General features: G+C 35.4%; 1 protein-coding gene across 1 annotated transcript in view; it reads left to right on the top strand.

Moving 5' to 3' along the window:
- SLC5A12 (solute carrier family 5 member 12) overlaps positions 1 to 14,513 on the top strand; it is a 28,079-nt gene extending 13,566 nt beyond the window's left edge. Inside the window, exons 6-15 of the mRNA XM_032226266.1 lie at positions 2,227 to 2,367; positions 3,454 to 3,583; positions 5,111 to 5,199; positions 7,518 to 7,630; positions 9,206 to 9,273; positions 10,386 to 10,472; positions 10,764 to 10,933; positions 11,251 to 11,354; positions 13,325 to 13,452; positions 14,332 to 14,513. Coding sequence (XP_032082157.1) covers positions 2,227 to 2,367; positions 3,454 to 3,583; positions 5,111 to 5,199; positions 7,518 to 7,630; positions 9,206 to 9,273; positions 10,386 to 10,472; positions 10,764 to 10,933; positions 11,251 to 11,354; positions 13,325 to 13,452; positions 14,332 to 14,469 — 1,168 coding nt within the window. The 3' untranslated portion in view covers positions 14,470 to 14,513. The remainder of the gene's footprint in view (positions 1 to 2,226; positions 2,368 to 3,453; positions 3,584 to 5,110; positions 5,200 to 7,517; positions 7,631 to 9,205; positions 9,274 to 10,385; positions 10,473 to 10,763; positions 10,934 to 11,250; positions 11,355 to 13,324; positions 13,453 to 14,331) is intronic.
- Positions 14,514 to 14,857: the final 344 nt, after the last annotated feature.

A 14,857-nucleotide genomic window follows, 5' to 3' on the forward strand; every position in this document is an offset into this window, starting at 1 on the left:
ACACTAGAATTCTAGGTATTTTAGAAACTTCTAAAACATAAGGCCATATGTTCAGTTAATACATGTGTCAGTAATACACATTATCAAGTATATAGTGGGAGTATATCAAACTCGAAATGATATTTCTCAAAATCTTTAAAACAATAATTATACCAGATAAATTAAAGTATCTACTTTTTGATCTAGGCATCCCAAAATAAATTTATCCTTGCTATTTTCAGATTTGAGTTATTTCTCATGTTATTTGGAATACTAAGAAATACGATTAGTGCCTTAAAAATGAAGATCCTGGTTTAGTACATCTGGACCCTAAAACATGTTATGGTTTCATAGGTATTATACCATTGGTCTCCAATGTGAGGAAGCCATCATCATTCCTCCACCACCCTCGAAAGGTATTAAAATAAAATTTCTTGAAATCTGGTATATTAAATGTGAAGGATCTCAGGCAAACCTGAGACTGAAGGGATAAAATATAGTCATCAAGCAATTTAAAACAGGGTATAGTTCCAGAAAGAGTCAGCAGTGATTTGATGACCAGAATACAATCAAATTGGATGTCAAGTAGAACAACTATGGTGTACTTTACAGGGAAAATGAAGCAAAGGGGTAAAAAACATAAAAATCAAAGCCCATGCAAAAGAACTGGCAATTCAAAAAGCAGAGAATTGCTCTACAAACTGAATGGTAGCTCAGTGAGAACTGCAAAATATGTTTCTATAAAAGTTGCTTTTATAATAAAAAAAAGAGCAAGAACAATGATAAGGGAATAAAAGCACAATCGGGTTTACAGAAACATGAAATGGCAGAGCAGCACAGAATGAAATGTTTTGGTGTGTGCGGGAGCAGATAAAATTTGGGGGAAATAATAGTGAAACAGAAAAATGGATTGGAGAAAAAATATCATAGTGCAGTGCCACCCAAACAGTAAAGATTAAAAAAATACACTTACAAATGTAATTGTTGAAGTAAAATCATTTAGAAAGTAAAGTGCCTTTCAAATAGGCTTTGAATCCCGATTTCTTTATGAACACATTTATCTAGTTTTCACACCAGTGATATGCAAGCAGTTTGCTATTCCCTTGTCCCAGGAATATAGCTTAAAAACATAACTCTTAAAAGGGAGGAAATGGAAGAAAATACAGATTTCAATCAACTGTTCCACTAATTTTGTCTAATGGGTTTAGAAGTGAGTGAACAATCAAGTATCATCTTCTCTTGCTCTCCTGTTCTGCTTTAATTTCCTTAGGGGTCCATTGGCAGGTCTTAGGAATAAGGCTCTGGACCAGATGACCACCTAGGCAATTCCAGCATTGAACTTCTTACCTTCTTCTTGGTGAAATCCATTATTTGTGCATCACCATTTTTCTTTGCTCAAAGGTGCCCAATTTAGCATCCAGCCAATTTTGTGTAGAATGCTAAACAAGATTGGGTCTGGTTAATCTGAGCTGATTTATGAGATCAGATTGAATAAGAATTGTACATGTTGCCTTTTTCAAGATGGAGTCCTGATTTCAATATACATCTCTTACTTATGCAACCTGAATGCTTATTTTTAACATGGATTTCAAATTATAAGACGCACCAAATAGCCAATTCCACCCCAGTGGCACAGTGATTTGAATACAGTATTGCTGGCTAACTCTGTCCACTTCCAAGGGTTTGATTCTGACAAAGTCTTGAGGTTGACTTAGCTTTCTTTTCTTCTGAGATCAGTAAAACAAGATTGTTGAGGGCAATATGCTGACATTGTAAACCACTCAGAGAGTGAGTGTTTATTTGCGGTGAGACAGGTCTATCAGGGTAATCTGGTTTACACAAAAATGGGATGGAACATACTGCTTCTGATTTTGCCTTTCAGCCCCAATCCAGGATCCTTTGCAAACAGTTGCTTTTGCGACGACCATTTTGTATTGAATTTTATATTTACCAATGAAGAAATAAAGGAAGACTAATATAGATCTATTTTAAGCTATTTAGCTCATCAGCTAGCTATATGCTTCTGGGATTCGAACCTGAATCTTAGAGAGTGCTGAAAAGCACTGTGGAGTAGAATCTAAGTCTACATGCTATTGCTATTCCTTCCAGATCTGTGCATTTATTTAGCTGTTTACTGGATTCCTGCCTTGAAGTTTCTTAATTCGGGTAGAAGTAAATTAGTTTTAATTTATTAGTCTGCTACTTAAACAATGGGCAATTAATAGTTTTCATGTTTTATTTATGTAGCTTTGATTTTGACCCGCTGAGAAGACATACATTTTGGACAATCTCAGTAGGAGGAACATTTACTTGGCTGGGAATTTATGGGGTTAATCAGTCCACAATACAAAGATGCATTTCATGTAAAACAGAAAAGCATGCCAAACTGTAAGTACTGTAGCTTTCAAAGTTAATGTAATTTAAAATTAGAATATAATTATTTTTAATTTTGAAAAGTCTATTAATAACTTTTTTAATGAACTATCTTATGAATAGTACTTGGGATACAGTAACTGGCCATTGGGAGAAGGCTAGAAGAAAATTCCCTAGTCTTGTGAGGTTTTTGCAGCATGAGAGAGATAAAAAGCTTCCATTCCTGACTTCTGCCTTACAACCTTAACTATTATTTAAATCTAATTTTGACTGTGGTTGCCTTTATTGGGCTTATTGGGGATTTATCATTGCTTTTTTGTGATTTGTTTGGTTTTATTATTTATTTGTATCATATCTTTATTATTTTTTACAAACAACTCATATTCATCACATTTTCCTCCTCCTATTTTCCTCACAACAACCCTGTGAGGTGGGTCAGGTTGAGAGAGAATGACTGACTGCTTTCTACATGGTGCCTAACACCCTAGACCAAATTAACTCTCTTACCAGTATTGATTGTTGCTTTTTGTGATTATATTATTTATTTATTTATTACTCTTTTTATTGCTCTTGTATGTTGCCCAGCATCCTTTGAGACTGATGTCATTTATTAGTACTAGAAAACAAATGAACAATCTTAACAGAGTATCTAGCCACACAGATAGGATTTCAAATATTAAATGTGAAATTCCACTTCCATCTAAATACACAACAGAGTGAAGGGTTATCACTTTCCAAGTTGTTTTCCACACAAATCACATTCATGTATGTCAGGGACAGGGAAAGTTAATAGTACATTTCAAAAAAACTCTCTTGGGCACTGAAAGAGTCGCAGGAAGTAAATGCATTATGAAAAGAGCATCTCAAACTACTGGGATTATGTACGAAGGGGCAAATTGTGGACTTCTTTTATTGTGGTACACAGAGAAAGGGTTACATCTTTGCTTCTTTTAACTGTGGTAAGAAACGTCTTGTCAAAAACTAATGTGGCTATCATACTCTGAGATAGAATTAAGAATTTTCAGGACACTTTTTTTAAAAATAAAAAGACATGATTTTTTATTTATTGAATGATTTCTAATTCATCTTTTTTCTTCTCAGTGCACTTTACCTTAATTTGGTGGGATTATGGGCCATCCTGGTGTGTGCAGTTCTCTGTGGATTGGTGATGTATTCCTTTTTTATGAGCTGTGATCCTTGGACTGCAGATTTCATTTCAGCACCAGATCAGGTAAATAAATTATTTAAAATTGTAAACAGAGAAGTGTTCTGTGATTGGAATTGTTCTTTAAATGCAGCTGTGCTAAACTCAGTAGTGCAGGATTATTTGAGTATTTCTGCAACATTTTTAATGATGTGCAAATGGAGGACTTGACATGGGGACATTTGCAAAATACTCCTGTTGAGATCTATGTTCCATGTGCAGCAATTAAAAAGGAAGAGGAACAATAACAAAATAATTAGTGCATATATTTTTATATGCTGCATAGTTTTATTGTGAGATGGACAATCATATAAATATGATTAATAAATAAGTAGAACCAGCAAGAAAGCACATTAATAGCTACTACAAGCAATTGTTCTTACTTATATACTACCCCATAGTACTTTACAGCACTCTCTGTGTAGTTTGCAATGTCAGCATATTGCCCCCAACAATCTGGGTCCTCATTTTACCCAACTCAGAAGGATGGAAGGCTGAATCAATATTGAGTCCCACCAGGGTCGAATTCCAGGATGTGGGCAGAGTCTAAAAGCTCTGGTCTAACAGCAGAAGAGCATAAAAGACTATATGAGTTAGATAATTAGTCCATTTAGCTTAGTGAAGAAGGACAATGGAAAGTCAATGGGCAATAATATTCTTTGTGGCTTGAAACCCTACTAAGTTGACCTTATTTCTTGGAGAGTGTTGATAGACAGTGATTAATATTTATATGTATTTATTTGTTAGGGTGTAGGAATATACCTATGTATGTGTATAGAATATCTATATGTGTGTTATATATGTGTACACTTTTAAAAACAGGCAACAGAATTTCATTTTTAATGTGTGCCAGAATGCCCATCAGGGAAAAATGATTATAACGGCTATATGACTATATCTTATCTTCTTTTTAAAGCTTTTTTCCCCAAGTATAATGTTTTTCTTTATAAAAATTCAAAAATTGGGGAGGATATGATAAACCCCAAATTCTGGTTATACCTCTTCTGGTTGATGTCCTAGCATTTTTTTAATCTACCGCAAAGAGTGGTGGGCAAATTAAAGAGAAGGAAGACAGTTTATCTGTAGACAATTTATCTACACCTGGTAGCAATTTTCTCAGGATGGGATCTCCATTGCCAGGAAGTGGTGAAGATTGATCTTTCAGCATGTAGGTATTCCTCTCTCCACTATCATATCCCCATCACTTTGATCTTGCATTGGTACCTAAGATAGAATTGGTATGGGGGAATTATCACTTTATAGGTCATATTTCTTCTTGACGAATCAGCCACCATACAGGCTGTCCAATGTGTCCATTCCCTCTTGAAATCTAGACCCTACACTCACCATGTTACAGGAACAAAGGCCCTCTGCCCCTTAGCTTCATTTATTTCACTGGAAAATGAAGCACAGAGGTGTCTTCCTTTGTGCACATGATGGTGCTCTTTACCCTGAGATTTGTGGAGTTCAAGAGATCAGTTTATATTTGCATTAAGGTTGCTCTGTATAGCAAGAGTGTTCCTAATCTTCTTCTCTCCTTTTTTCTCTCTCCAGTTAATGCCATATTTTGTGATGATAATATTTTCATCGGCTCCTGGACTTCCAGGCCTATTTGTTGCATGTGCATTCAGTGGAACACTAAGGTCTGTCCTATGCTGGATTTAATGGAGGTGTGTCAAACCAAGTGGAAGGGAATGAAGTTCTTGAAAAGCTGCCTTGTGTCCTTCCTTTCCTCTTCCTACAATGAAATGCTGCCCACTCTTTGCCTTTCTCAGTGCAAAGCCTGCAGGGAACTTGACAGACAGATTATCTTCTCTTTCTAAATTTATTTTAAAAACATGGTATCATCTATGTGCTGTTAGATTATGTGTGTGTGTGCGTGCTACATGCATTCGATAATGTATGTGCCATACATTAGAGTATTAGCATTAATTATTCTTTAAAAAATCAGAAAATCAGAAGGCCAGGATGAGTACAGGCGATTTGAGGCAAAGGCTGCTTATTCTTAGGAATAGAATAATGTCCCATTTGTAATAGAAAAATTAGTTATTCCATCAATTCCTTGTTCCTTGGAAGATGTTGCATTTGTAGGATTGGGGGGAGGCAAAAAAGAAAGAGATTTTTGGGAAAGAAGCTGGAAGGAAAACTAAAATAGATAAAATGTAATGACTATCTCAATGCTTCCATTTTTCCTTGAAGGTAACTATTTAAGTATCCTCCGTAAAACTATCAGAGATCTTAGTAAACTTTATTCACACCGTCATGAGACCCAGCTTGGTGAGACCATGAGTTCTTCCTTTAGGCACAAAGCCAACTGAGTGATCTTGGATCATTCACCCTCAGTGTTAGGAAAGAAACAATGGCAACCATTTCCAAAAATGTTGCCAAGAAGTTGCTAGGAATCAACACCAATTCAAAAGAAACAAACAAGAGAAACAAATTATACCTCCTTGCACAACATTTTCATGTATGAAAACTCTTTTGACACTGTAGCATTAATGTCATTGCATGATCACATAATCAGTTACTGTATGAAGAGTTTAACCATTCAAGTAATGGAAGCACAACTTCTGTTTATATAAAAAAGGGATAACTGTGCTAATGTAAAATATTTCCATGTTTATTGCAAGAGAAGTCATATATGCCAGGTCCTCCCTGAAGGAAGAAAAGAGAGCCATGGAAAAGCAATGTGAGATGCAGAAATAGTAAAAAAATATCCAGCAACAAGAATGCTCTATGCACAAAAATGACCAGATACTTTAATTCCCATAAGGGATGACTGACTGCAAAAGCTGATGGAGTTAGCAGAGATGTCTAAACTGACCACTTTAATTAAAGGAAAGAACGCAGCTAACTTTGTTTCTGCTTGGAAATTACTTCTGGACTTTGTGCTTGAGGTGGAAAAAAATGAAACTTTGACTTTGTTGATTAGATAGGTTTGTTGTTGTAGAAATGGCTTGTATATATTACTATGTAAAAGTAAAAGTCAAGGCTGTATGTTGTAACCTTATTCTACTTCACTAGAAAGAATAGGAAGTCAAAGCTTGTCTGTTTTTCCTCTCGACCCTACACTTTTTCCTTTCCCCTTTCCTCATTTACTTTCTCATTATTTTATTTTTCTTTGTATTTTATATTTTATAAACTAATACAAAATTAATAAAAAATAAAAGAAATAGTAAAAATATCATAATCCTTACCTATGAGGATACTAGTAAACTTTGTCTCAAAATAAGATAAGCTGCAACATGTATTCACAAAGTTTAAATGTATTCATTCACTGTATTAATCAATGATGCTTATTTAATTTTAATTTAGGGAATCATATGAAGAAGAAGTTAGGATTACAGCAAACCATAGTGTAATAATGTCTGAAGCCCATAAGTAATCTCTGTTCAGGGAATGCAGCTAGATAAATTCTTGCCCTCACATAAAGTGTACTTTTTCCCAGTTTCACAATTTCTAATCTGGCTCTATTGGGCAAAGTCTAAATTCACACAACAACATGCTAATCTAAGCTAAAATGGAATGGAAGTTGTAGGAATCCCACTATTTTAGTAGGTTATGAACCAAGCAACCACGTGACCTATTTGTTTAGGCATAACATGTTATAAGAACAAGCAATTATGCTTTAATCCAGGTTTAGTATATTATATAAAGACATCTTGAATGTTAGCGACATTATAATAATAATTATTATTATTTGTGGAACAGAAGATTCAGCTATCTTACCATACAGAGTGATGGTGGCAGTATTAGCAATATAGAACAGGCAGTTTGTTCAAATCCTTCTTTCTTTTATTTGATTTGCCTCATATTATTTCTTCTTTTACTTTTTACTTGTTTTGCAATACTGGGCTATTTGGTAGATGGGTGGAAATAATTTAGTATTACTTGTCCCAGGACAAGTCACAGTTTAAGGACTAATCTGTAGTTCTGATCTTGTACATGCTTATTTTTATAGCACTGTGGCTGCAAGTATAAATGCTCTGGCAACAGTAACATTTGAAGATTTTGTCAAGAACTTTTTTCCAAAACTGTCTAATCGTGCAAGCACTTGGACCAGCAAAGGCTTATGTAGGTGAAAATATGACCTTTTCTTAACTTTAAATAAAATATTTTTTAATCTATTGTTCAAAATGAAAATGTCTTTAAAACTGATATGTTTAAATTTGCCACTTTTCAAAAGTCCTTAATACAATATCACAAGGGCTGTGCCATAAATTACACACAGTTTCTCTTATCAGTGTATGCAAAGAAAGGTATGATTATTATTGATGATTTGCTCCCTTTTGAGATGTTTATCATCTCAAATTATCAGCAATAATTTTGGAGCAGTATATCCAGAGATGTTGGGTTCCTAATCAGCTGCATATAAACTATAGTTTTATAAAAAAAATCAAGGGAGGATTAATAGAATCATCATTGAGTTAACTTAATGTGTTCCATCTTTTTCTGAGCTGTAGGCTCAAAAACACTGCATATTAACCAGTGGTGGGTTCTGGATCCCGTTGCAATCGGTACAATTGCAATGGGGCCTGACGTCCTCCACATGAACGTGCGCAGCACATGCATGCGTCTTACCATACAGCGACACCTCTGTGAGCCTCCGTGATACTCTAGCTGCTCAGTGGAGCATCGTGCAGGCATGGTATGTGCCATGCGTGGAAGCGCCAAAGAGTTTAAAGACAGGTAAGGCGGCCAGGCCCTCCGGAGCACCATACCAGAACGGTACCTGGTGCTCCAGGAAGGCACTGGTACACCTGTACTGGGGCATACCTCCTGCAACCCACCTCTGATATTAACTATCTTAAAGGAAGTTAGTGCTTCCTTATAATCTGTACACATTGATTAAGGCATAAATTTTTAATCTATTGACCATCCTTGAAAGACAATGGATTCAAACAAAGATACAACCTAGCAGCTAAAAGCAGAGTCATCAATACATATGAATAGTCAAGTAAGAGATTGGATTACTTTGATAGACTGTGACTTAAATATTTATGCTCAAAGAGATCATGGAAATGTCATTCTGTGGCATCATAATAGAATGAAAGCTTCGCTTATTGACATTTACTATCATGACCTACGAACATGATTTTAAATGAAAAATATGGTAGATAACTGTTGTAACTTTTTCCTGCAAAGTAAGCCATTAAAAAGATGCTTTCGTTGTTAATTACACTGGCTTCTATCCATGAGTCATTGAAATTTGAAGTTCTTTCTTTCAGTGTCTTCAAAATAGCAACATCAAAGGGAAAAATATTATTTTAAAGCAAGTGCCAAAATGAAGGTGTCAGCATCATATTGCATAATGCAGTTAGGAATAATAGGTTGAAAATCTCTTGGGAATTTCTGCTAAAGGAGCAAACGTGAAACTGATTTCAACTGATTTTCTCATCTCCCTTTAACTAGTTATTTTCTATGAAAAGCTTCTGTGAAAGCTTCAGGCAATTATGGAGGTTAAAGGAGAAGGGAAGAATGGGCAAATATTCCATCACAAACTTTCTGCTTTCTGAAAAGTCCCATATAGAGTAAATCTCAGGAAATGTTCTTTTGATAGGAGGAAATTTTGGAACCCATCCACAGGTTGTCAACAATCTGATGAAAATATGTTTGAATATATAATGAAAACTGTTTCCTTTTCTCTAGGCGTACTATTTGGAGGGTTGTGTACTACAATGGCTGTAGCTGCATCACTCATGGGTGGTGTTGTGCAGGTAACTACATAACTAAATTTTTGGTATGACCTTGAATTTGTATCATCCTCCCTGAATAAGGAAGTTTCAACTTCCATAGTGAGAAAGTGTGACAGATGGTTTTAAAAGTCTAGAAAACTCTGCTCAGATTAAATTCATAGACTGCTTATGTGCTATTAAACCCATTCATATTCATATGTCATCAGTTGCTTTCCCTACGCATTATTATCAGGAAGAGTAATCATGGAACCTATTTAATTGAAACAACTTTTCTTTTTGATTAAATTTGTTATCTCTTTTATCCTTGAGAATAAATAAGGCATTTAAAAATATAGGCAATGTATATGCAGGATTAAATTGTATTTCATTTGCATTCATGAATCCTAAATCATGAAAGTATGCTAGAGCCTCCTGCTTTACCATGTGTACCATGTCACATATACCACAGAAATCTCCTGGATGAACCTAAGAAACCAGAAATTATGGTTGTGATAATTTTACATATTTATGCACACATTTGAGTGTCTTCACAAGCAAGTTCTTAGGGCTGGTATTTAAATAAAGGATGATTAGTTGCCTCTTCGTATGAGTTTAATAAATAAATAAAAAGACTGCTTAAAATGGATTTGAATAAGCAATACATGTTGGAAAATACATACCTTGTTGAAGATATACATACATCTCTTTTTTTATTGTAGATGAGGTAGTTTGAGTTGGATAGCATTATAGAAATGAATTTTCTAAACATTTTTTTTCAATGTATGCCCATGTAGAGAGGTGGGTTTCACATAAGTTTACTACCAGTTCACTGTGCACCGAAAATGTGAGCATGCACGCCTTCCACACATGCGCTTTGCTTACATGTGCAGCTTGGATGCATGCATGCGGCTTAGAAAATGTGGCTAAATAGGAGAGCATAGTGGGGGTGGATGGGTGGGCCCACCTGCAGGTTGCCACTATCGATTCAACTGAACTGGTCTGGAACTGGTCTGAACCAGCTGATTACCACCTCTGCCCATGTACTATACAAGAAAAAACTTCTCTGTAAAACAATTAAACAGCAGGTTATAGAAATTGGATATATACAGTATATATACAGTATATTTGATAACTGTGATATATTTTCTAACTAGGCTTCACTTAGTATTCATGGAATGTGTGGAGGACCTATGCTGGGATTATTTACACTGGGAATTATTTTTCCTTGTACCAATTGGAAAGTAAGTAACAGGAATAGCATTATCTTTGCATATATAATCTACTGCTTTTATTGATTTTTAATATTATTATTAAACATAGCAAAAGATCCATCTGTCATGACACTTCATTGTTAACTGGGATGTGATATGAGCAATCTTCTGATTGTTTCATAAATTATGAGTCTCTTGCCAGATATTAGGAGATGCTGCAGCTGATGTCCTTCAGAAGTGACAAATACTTTTCCTACCTTAGAAGATTTACAGGTATTTGACAACTCCAATAATAATGTTTCATGGTTGCATTTGTTTAAGGGTGCCTTTGGTGGTCTCGCTACTGGAATCACTTTGGCATTTTGGGTTGCCATTGGAGCTTTTGTGTATCCTGCTCCACCATCAAAAACTCTGCCACTCTACCTTTCAACTGCTGGATGCAATAGTACTGATATGGTTGTACCAATAGTTCCTACTTTACCTCCTGAAAGGTACCATTCTTATCTAACCATCTATATATTTATGACAGTGGTTCATAATTGCTTTCCACAGTAATTATAGTCCACTATTACAATTAATCATTTTATCATCTGTCTGTCTGTCTGTCTCTCTGTCTTCAATCTATCTACCATAAGTCTATGTATGTATCTATTTTGTTGTAGTTAAGTATCATTACATTGCAATTAAACATATGAGTGTTTTAAAGTTTATCAATAATCTGTATGGTATTAGGATTTAAACCCAATTGGTAAGGGAATTGTGTGTACAGCACAGCAACTATCGACTTTGTTCCATTTTGTCTTCCCAGGCCTTATTTAGCAGATTCCTGGTATTCTTTGTCATATCTCTACTACAGTGCTGTTGGCTGTCTTGGATGTATAATTGCAGGGCTACTGATCAGTTTTGTGACAGGTCAGTTCTTTTCTGATATTCCCAGTCCTGAAAACAACCTTAATTTTTAACTATTCTGTTACTCATGGGCTTTAACTATTTTTGAAACAAGCAAAACAATAGCTTTACTTTTAATGATCTGGACATTCTCAAGGCTGGTTAACTTCTCAAAGAGTAAACAAGACATTGCATCTGGCTGCCATTCAGTTCCAATTGAGGTGAACAAGTCTTGGCTAGAAATGAGATGGAATATCACAGAGCTATATCCAGATTTTGGCTTCACATTTAAGAAGGATATTGGTGAGAGCTCTGGAAACTAAGTCCCATGAGGAATGTTTGAAAAAAAATGGATGTGCTTAACTTTGAGAAGAGAATATTGAAGTAACACAGCATATTTGCTATACAAGTAAAGGGGAAGATCTATAAGAAATAGTTTAAAATTTGCAAAAGACCATATTTCAGGTAAATATTAGGACATAGATAGATAATGGCTTACAAAATGATAAAAGGATAATACAAAATATCACCTATATACAAATAAATAAATAAATAAATAAATAAATCAAGATTAAATAAGACTAAAAACCAAGAGGATAGGTGAAATGGGGGTAGATCAGTCATTCTCCCAGCATGAAGCACTCCTATCAAGGCCCCAGGCCCACAGAGTCATGTTTTAAGGTTCTTCTGGAAGGCCAGGATGTGGGGGATGAGGGTGGGACCAGAAAAGGCTGTTCCTCTGGACCCTATCAGCTAAAACTTTTTGGCAGAAGGGTTTCAAAGTAGGTTTCCTCTGGAATGAGTTGGTGAGCTATTCCGCTGGCTGAGATGGCTTTTCAATGAGTAGCATGGAGTAACTATCTATATCTATCTTGGAGTCTCTTTCACTGAACTATTACCTACGGCAGTGATGGTGAACCAATAGCATGCATGAAGAAAGTGGCACACAGAGCCTTCTCCCTGGGAATGCGAACCATCGTCTGTTGCTTCTCTGGGTTCTTGAGCACTGGCCAGCTGGTCTTCACGTGCATGGCGGCCAGCTGGTCTTCACGTGCATAGGAGTACCAGAAACCAGAAGAGCAGCTGCTCGGTGTGCATTCTTGCGCTGGACAGCTGCTCTTCTAGTTTCTGGCACGTGAATGCGCACCGGGCAGCTGTTTTTCTGGTTTCTGGCATGTGCAGGCACAGTGGCCAGCTGATCTTCATGTGTGCATACACACCTGAAACTGGAAGACCAGGCGTCTGTTTTTCTGGTCTCCAGCATGTGTGCGCATGCATGCGTCCCCGGTTTTTGCAGTCGATGCCAAAAAGGTTCGCCAACACTGCCCTAGGATTTCAAGCATTTCTTATTTAGTATCGAATGGCTCCATCATTGTATGTGTGATGCTTTGTCTCTTCCCCCCATTCTAAGAGCATTTCTTTACATTTAAACTGCATTTGATATTTGGTTGACAATACTGCTGATTAAAAGTATGTTTGTGGAGTTTTCACAATGCTGTTTTTTAGTTTCCACTACACTGAATATCACCAAGCATATTTTGTTCCTGTTGTTGCTTACGATGGGAATATCATTACCACAAATAAGACAAAATATATTCCTGTGTAATTTTTAAGTTTACTTCATATATTGTATTAATTGAATCATTTGGGTGAGAATTAATAAAATGGCCAGCAATCATTGGGTTAAATGTTTCATTAATAGCCAAGATCTCGGTAGCCTGCTTCTAGAAAATCTACATTAATTTCAGTTACCAGAAGAAGGTCCAATGTAGGTTGCTAAAACTAACAAGTGGATCGATAAGAACATTATTTCAAAATTTGTTGAAACTCCTGGATGAATTAGGGACATGGATTCTAATTATTTTATACTAAAAGAATGACTGTGACTTAACAAGACATGGAAATGTCTGCTTTCAGAATTAAGATTTTGTATAAAATATTAGAAAATATTTGCTTTTTTGATAGACAATTAATGATTTTTTTATTCTATCTAGGTCCTAATAAAGGGAAAGATATTAAACCAATATTAATTCGCCCAATCTGCAATCTATTTTGTTTCTGGTCTCCTAAATACAATACGTTTTGCTGGTGTGGAGTGGATCATAACAATAAAGAACTTCAAGTAAGTTTATTGTATTATTCTTTTGACATATTGTTTGACATATTAGAGCAATGGATGGGATTGAGCCTTATAGACTCCATCCTATTTCTTGATATCCTGCCCTGCTTAATTTTTCATCACTTTTGCATGAAGACATTTTCACTAAGGACTGGACTTCAAAAAAAATCTTATGGTTCCTAAGAGGTTATCCTAAAATTTATATGATAGAACACTAAATAGTTTTTATTTCAAATTATATATTATATATATATACAACCCCTGGTATGCCCAAATATATATATATTTCTAATTAATTGAAAATGCATGTTGTTTTGAGCTAGGAATAGCATTAATAGATTTGGGGAGATGTGAAAACCGATCATCGGGTTCCAATCTATTTATTTTGTTCAGAAGTTGATGTTAGAAGAATTTGATAATATCAAATTCCTCAAGCATCCCTAATTCTGAATACCTTATGACAATGTTTCTTAACTTTGGCTAGTTGAAGACGTGTGGACTTCAACTCCCAGAATTCCACAGCCATTCTAATGAACCCTATGAGTCAGACTGATAATGTCTTTATTTTAGCCAAGTTACAGCTGGATGATTTTTACCATGATAAAGTTGAATTCTCATTGGACAGGCTTAAATTAAAATATGAATCAAGTGAAAAAACTGGTAAAATACTAGTATAATTTTAAGCAATAGAATTATTGGAGCTTTATTTCTGAAAGAGTGTTGATGGGCAGATTGTTAGATTCAGATTACTATTATTTCAGTATATAACTAAGTATATAACTAAGAAAGGCACGTTTCACTCCATTTAAGGTTGTGGCAGTGGATTTAGGTGTAACCACCTGCATCGTTTAATGGTTTTTTTAAAAAAACATTTCTTCTCAGGATGAATTGAAAATTGACTTTGAAACAAAGGCAGATGCAAACGATGGGCTGAAGAATGGATGGAAAAACAATTTACCTGGTTATAACCCCGATGAGAAATCCTACACTAATACAAGCTTGACTGAATCCTATTTTTAGCACAAATAGTAAAAAGAAGACAAATAGTTGACATAGAGATTTCATAAGAACAGAAGAAAACACACTTTATTTATGTCTGCTAATTTGCTTAGAAGTCATTTATTTATTTAATAGAGGGTCATATCTATTCAGGTCAGTTTCATAATGGATCAGGAATGGTTTCTAAAACACTAGCGGTACTTTAAGGAGTAAAACTTTTTAAAAGAATCCCACCATCTTGTTCATACCATGGTTTGGATTTTAATGCTGCTCCCTTGGGGTTAAAACAGAGGTGGGTTCTTACTGGTTCAGACCAGGTAGTAACTCAACTGGCCATGCCTCCAAACCAGTTCTATCTTGTTTTTGCTTCTGCGCATGCACAGAAGCATTTTTTTACTACTGTGCATGC

This window comes from Thamnophis elegans, chromosome 1 (genome assembly GCF_009769535.1).
Source record: "Thamnophis elegans isolate rThaEle1 chromosome 1, rThaEle1.pri, whole genome shotgun sequence".
NCBI classification, from domain to species: domain Eukaryota; kingdom Metazoa; phylum Chordata; class Lepidosauria; order Squamata; family Colubridae; genus Thamnophis; species Thamnophis elegans.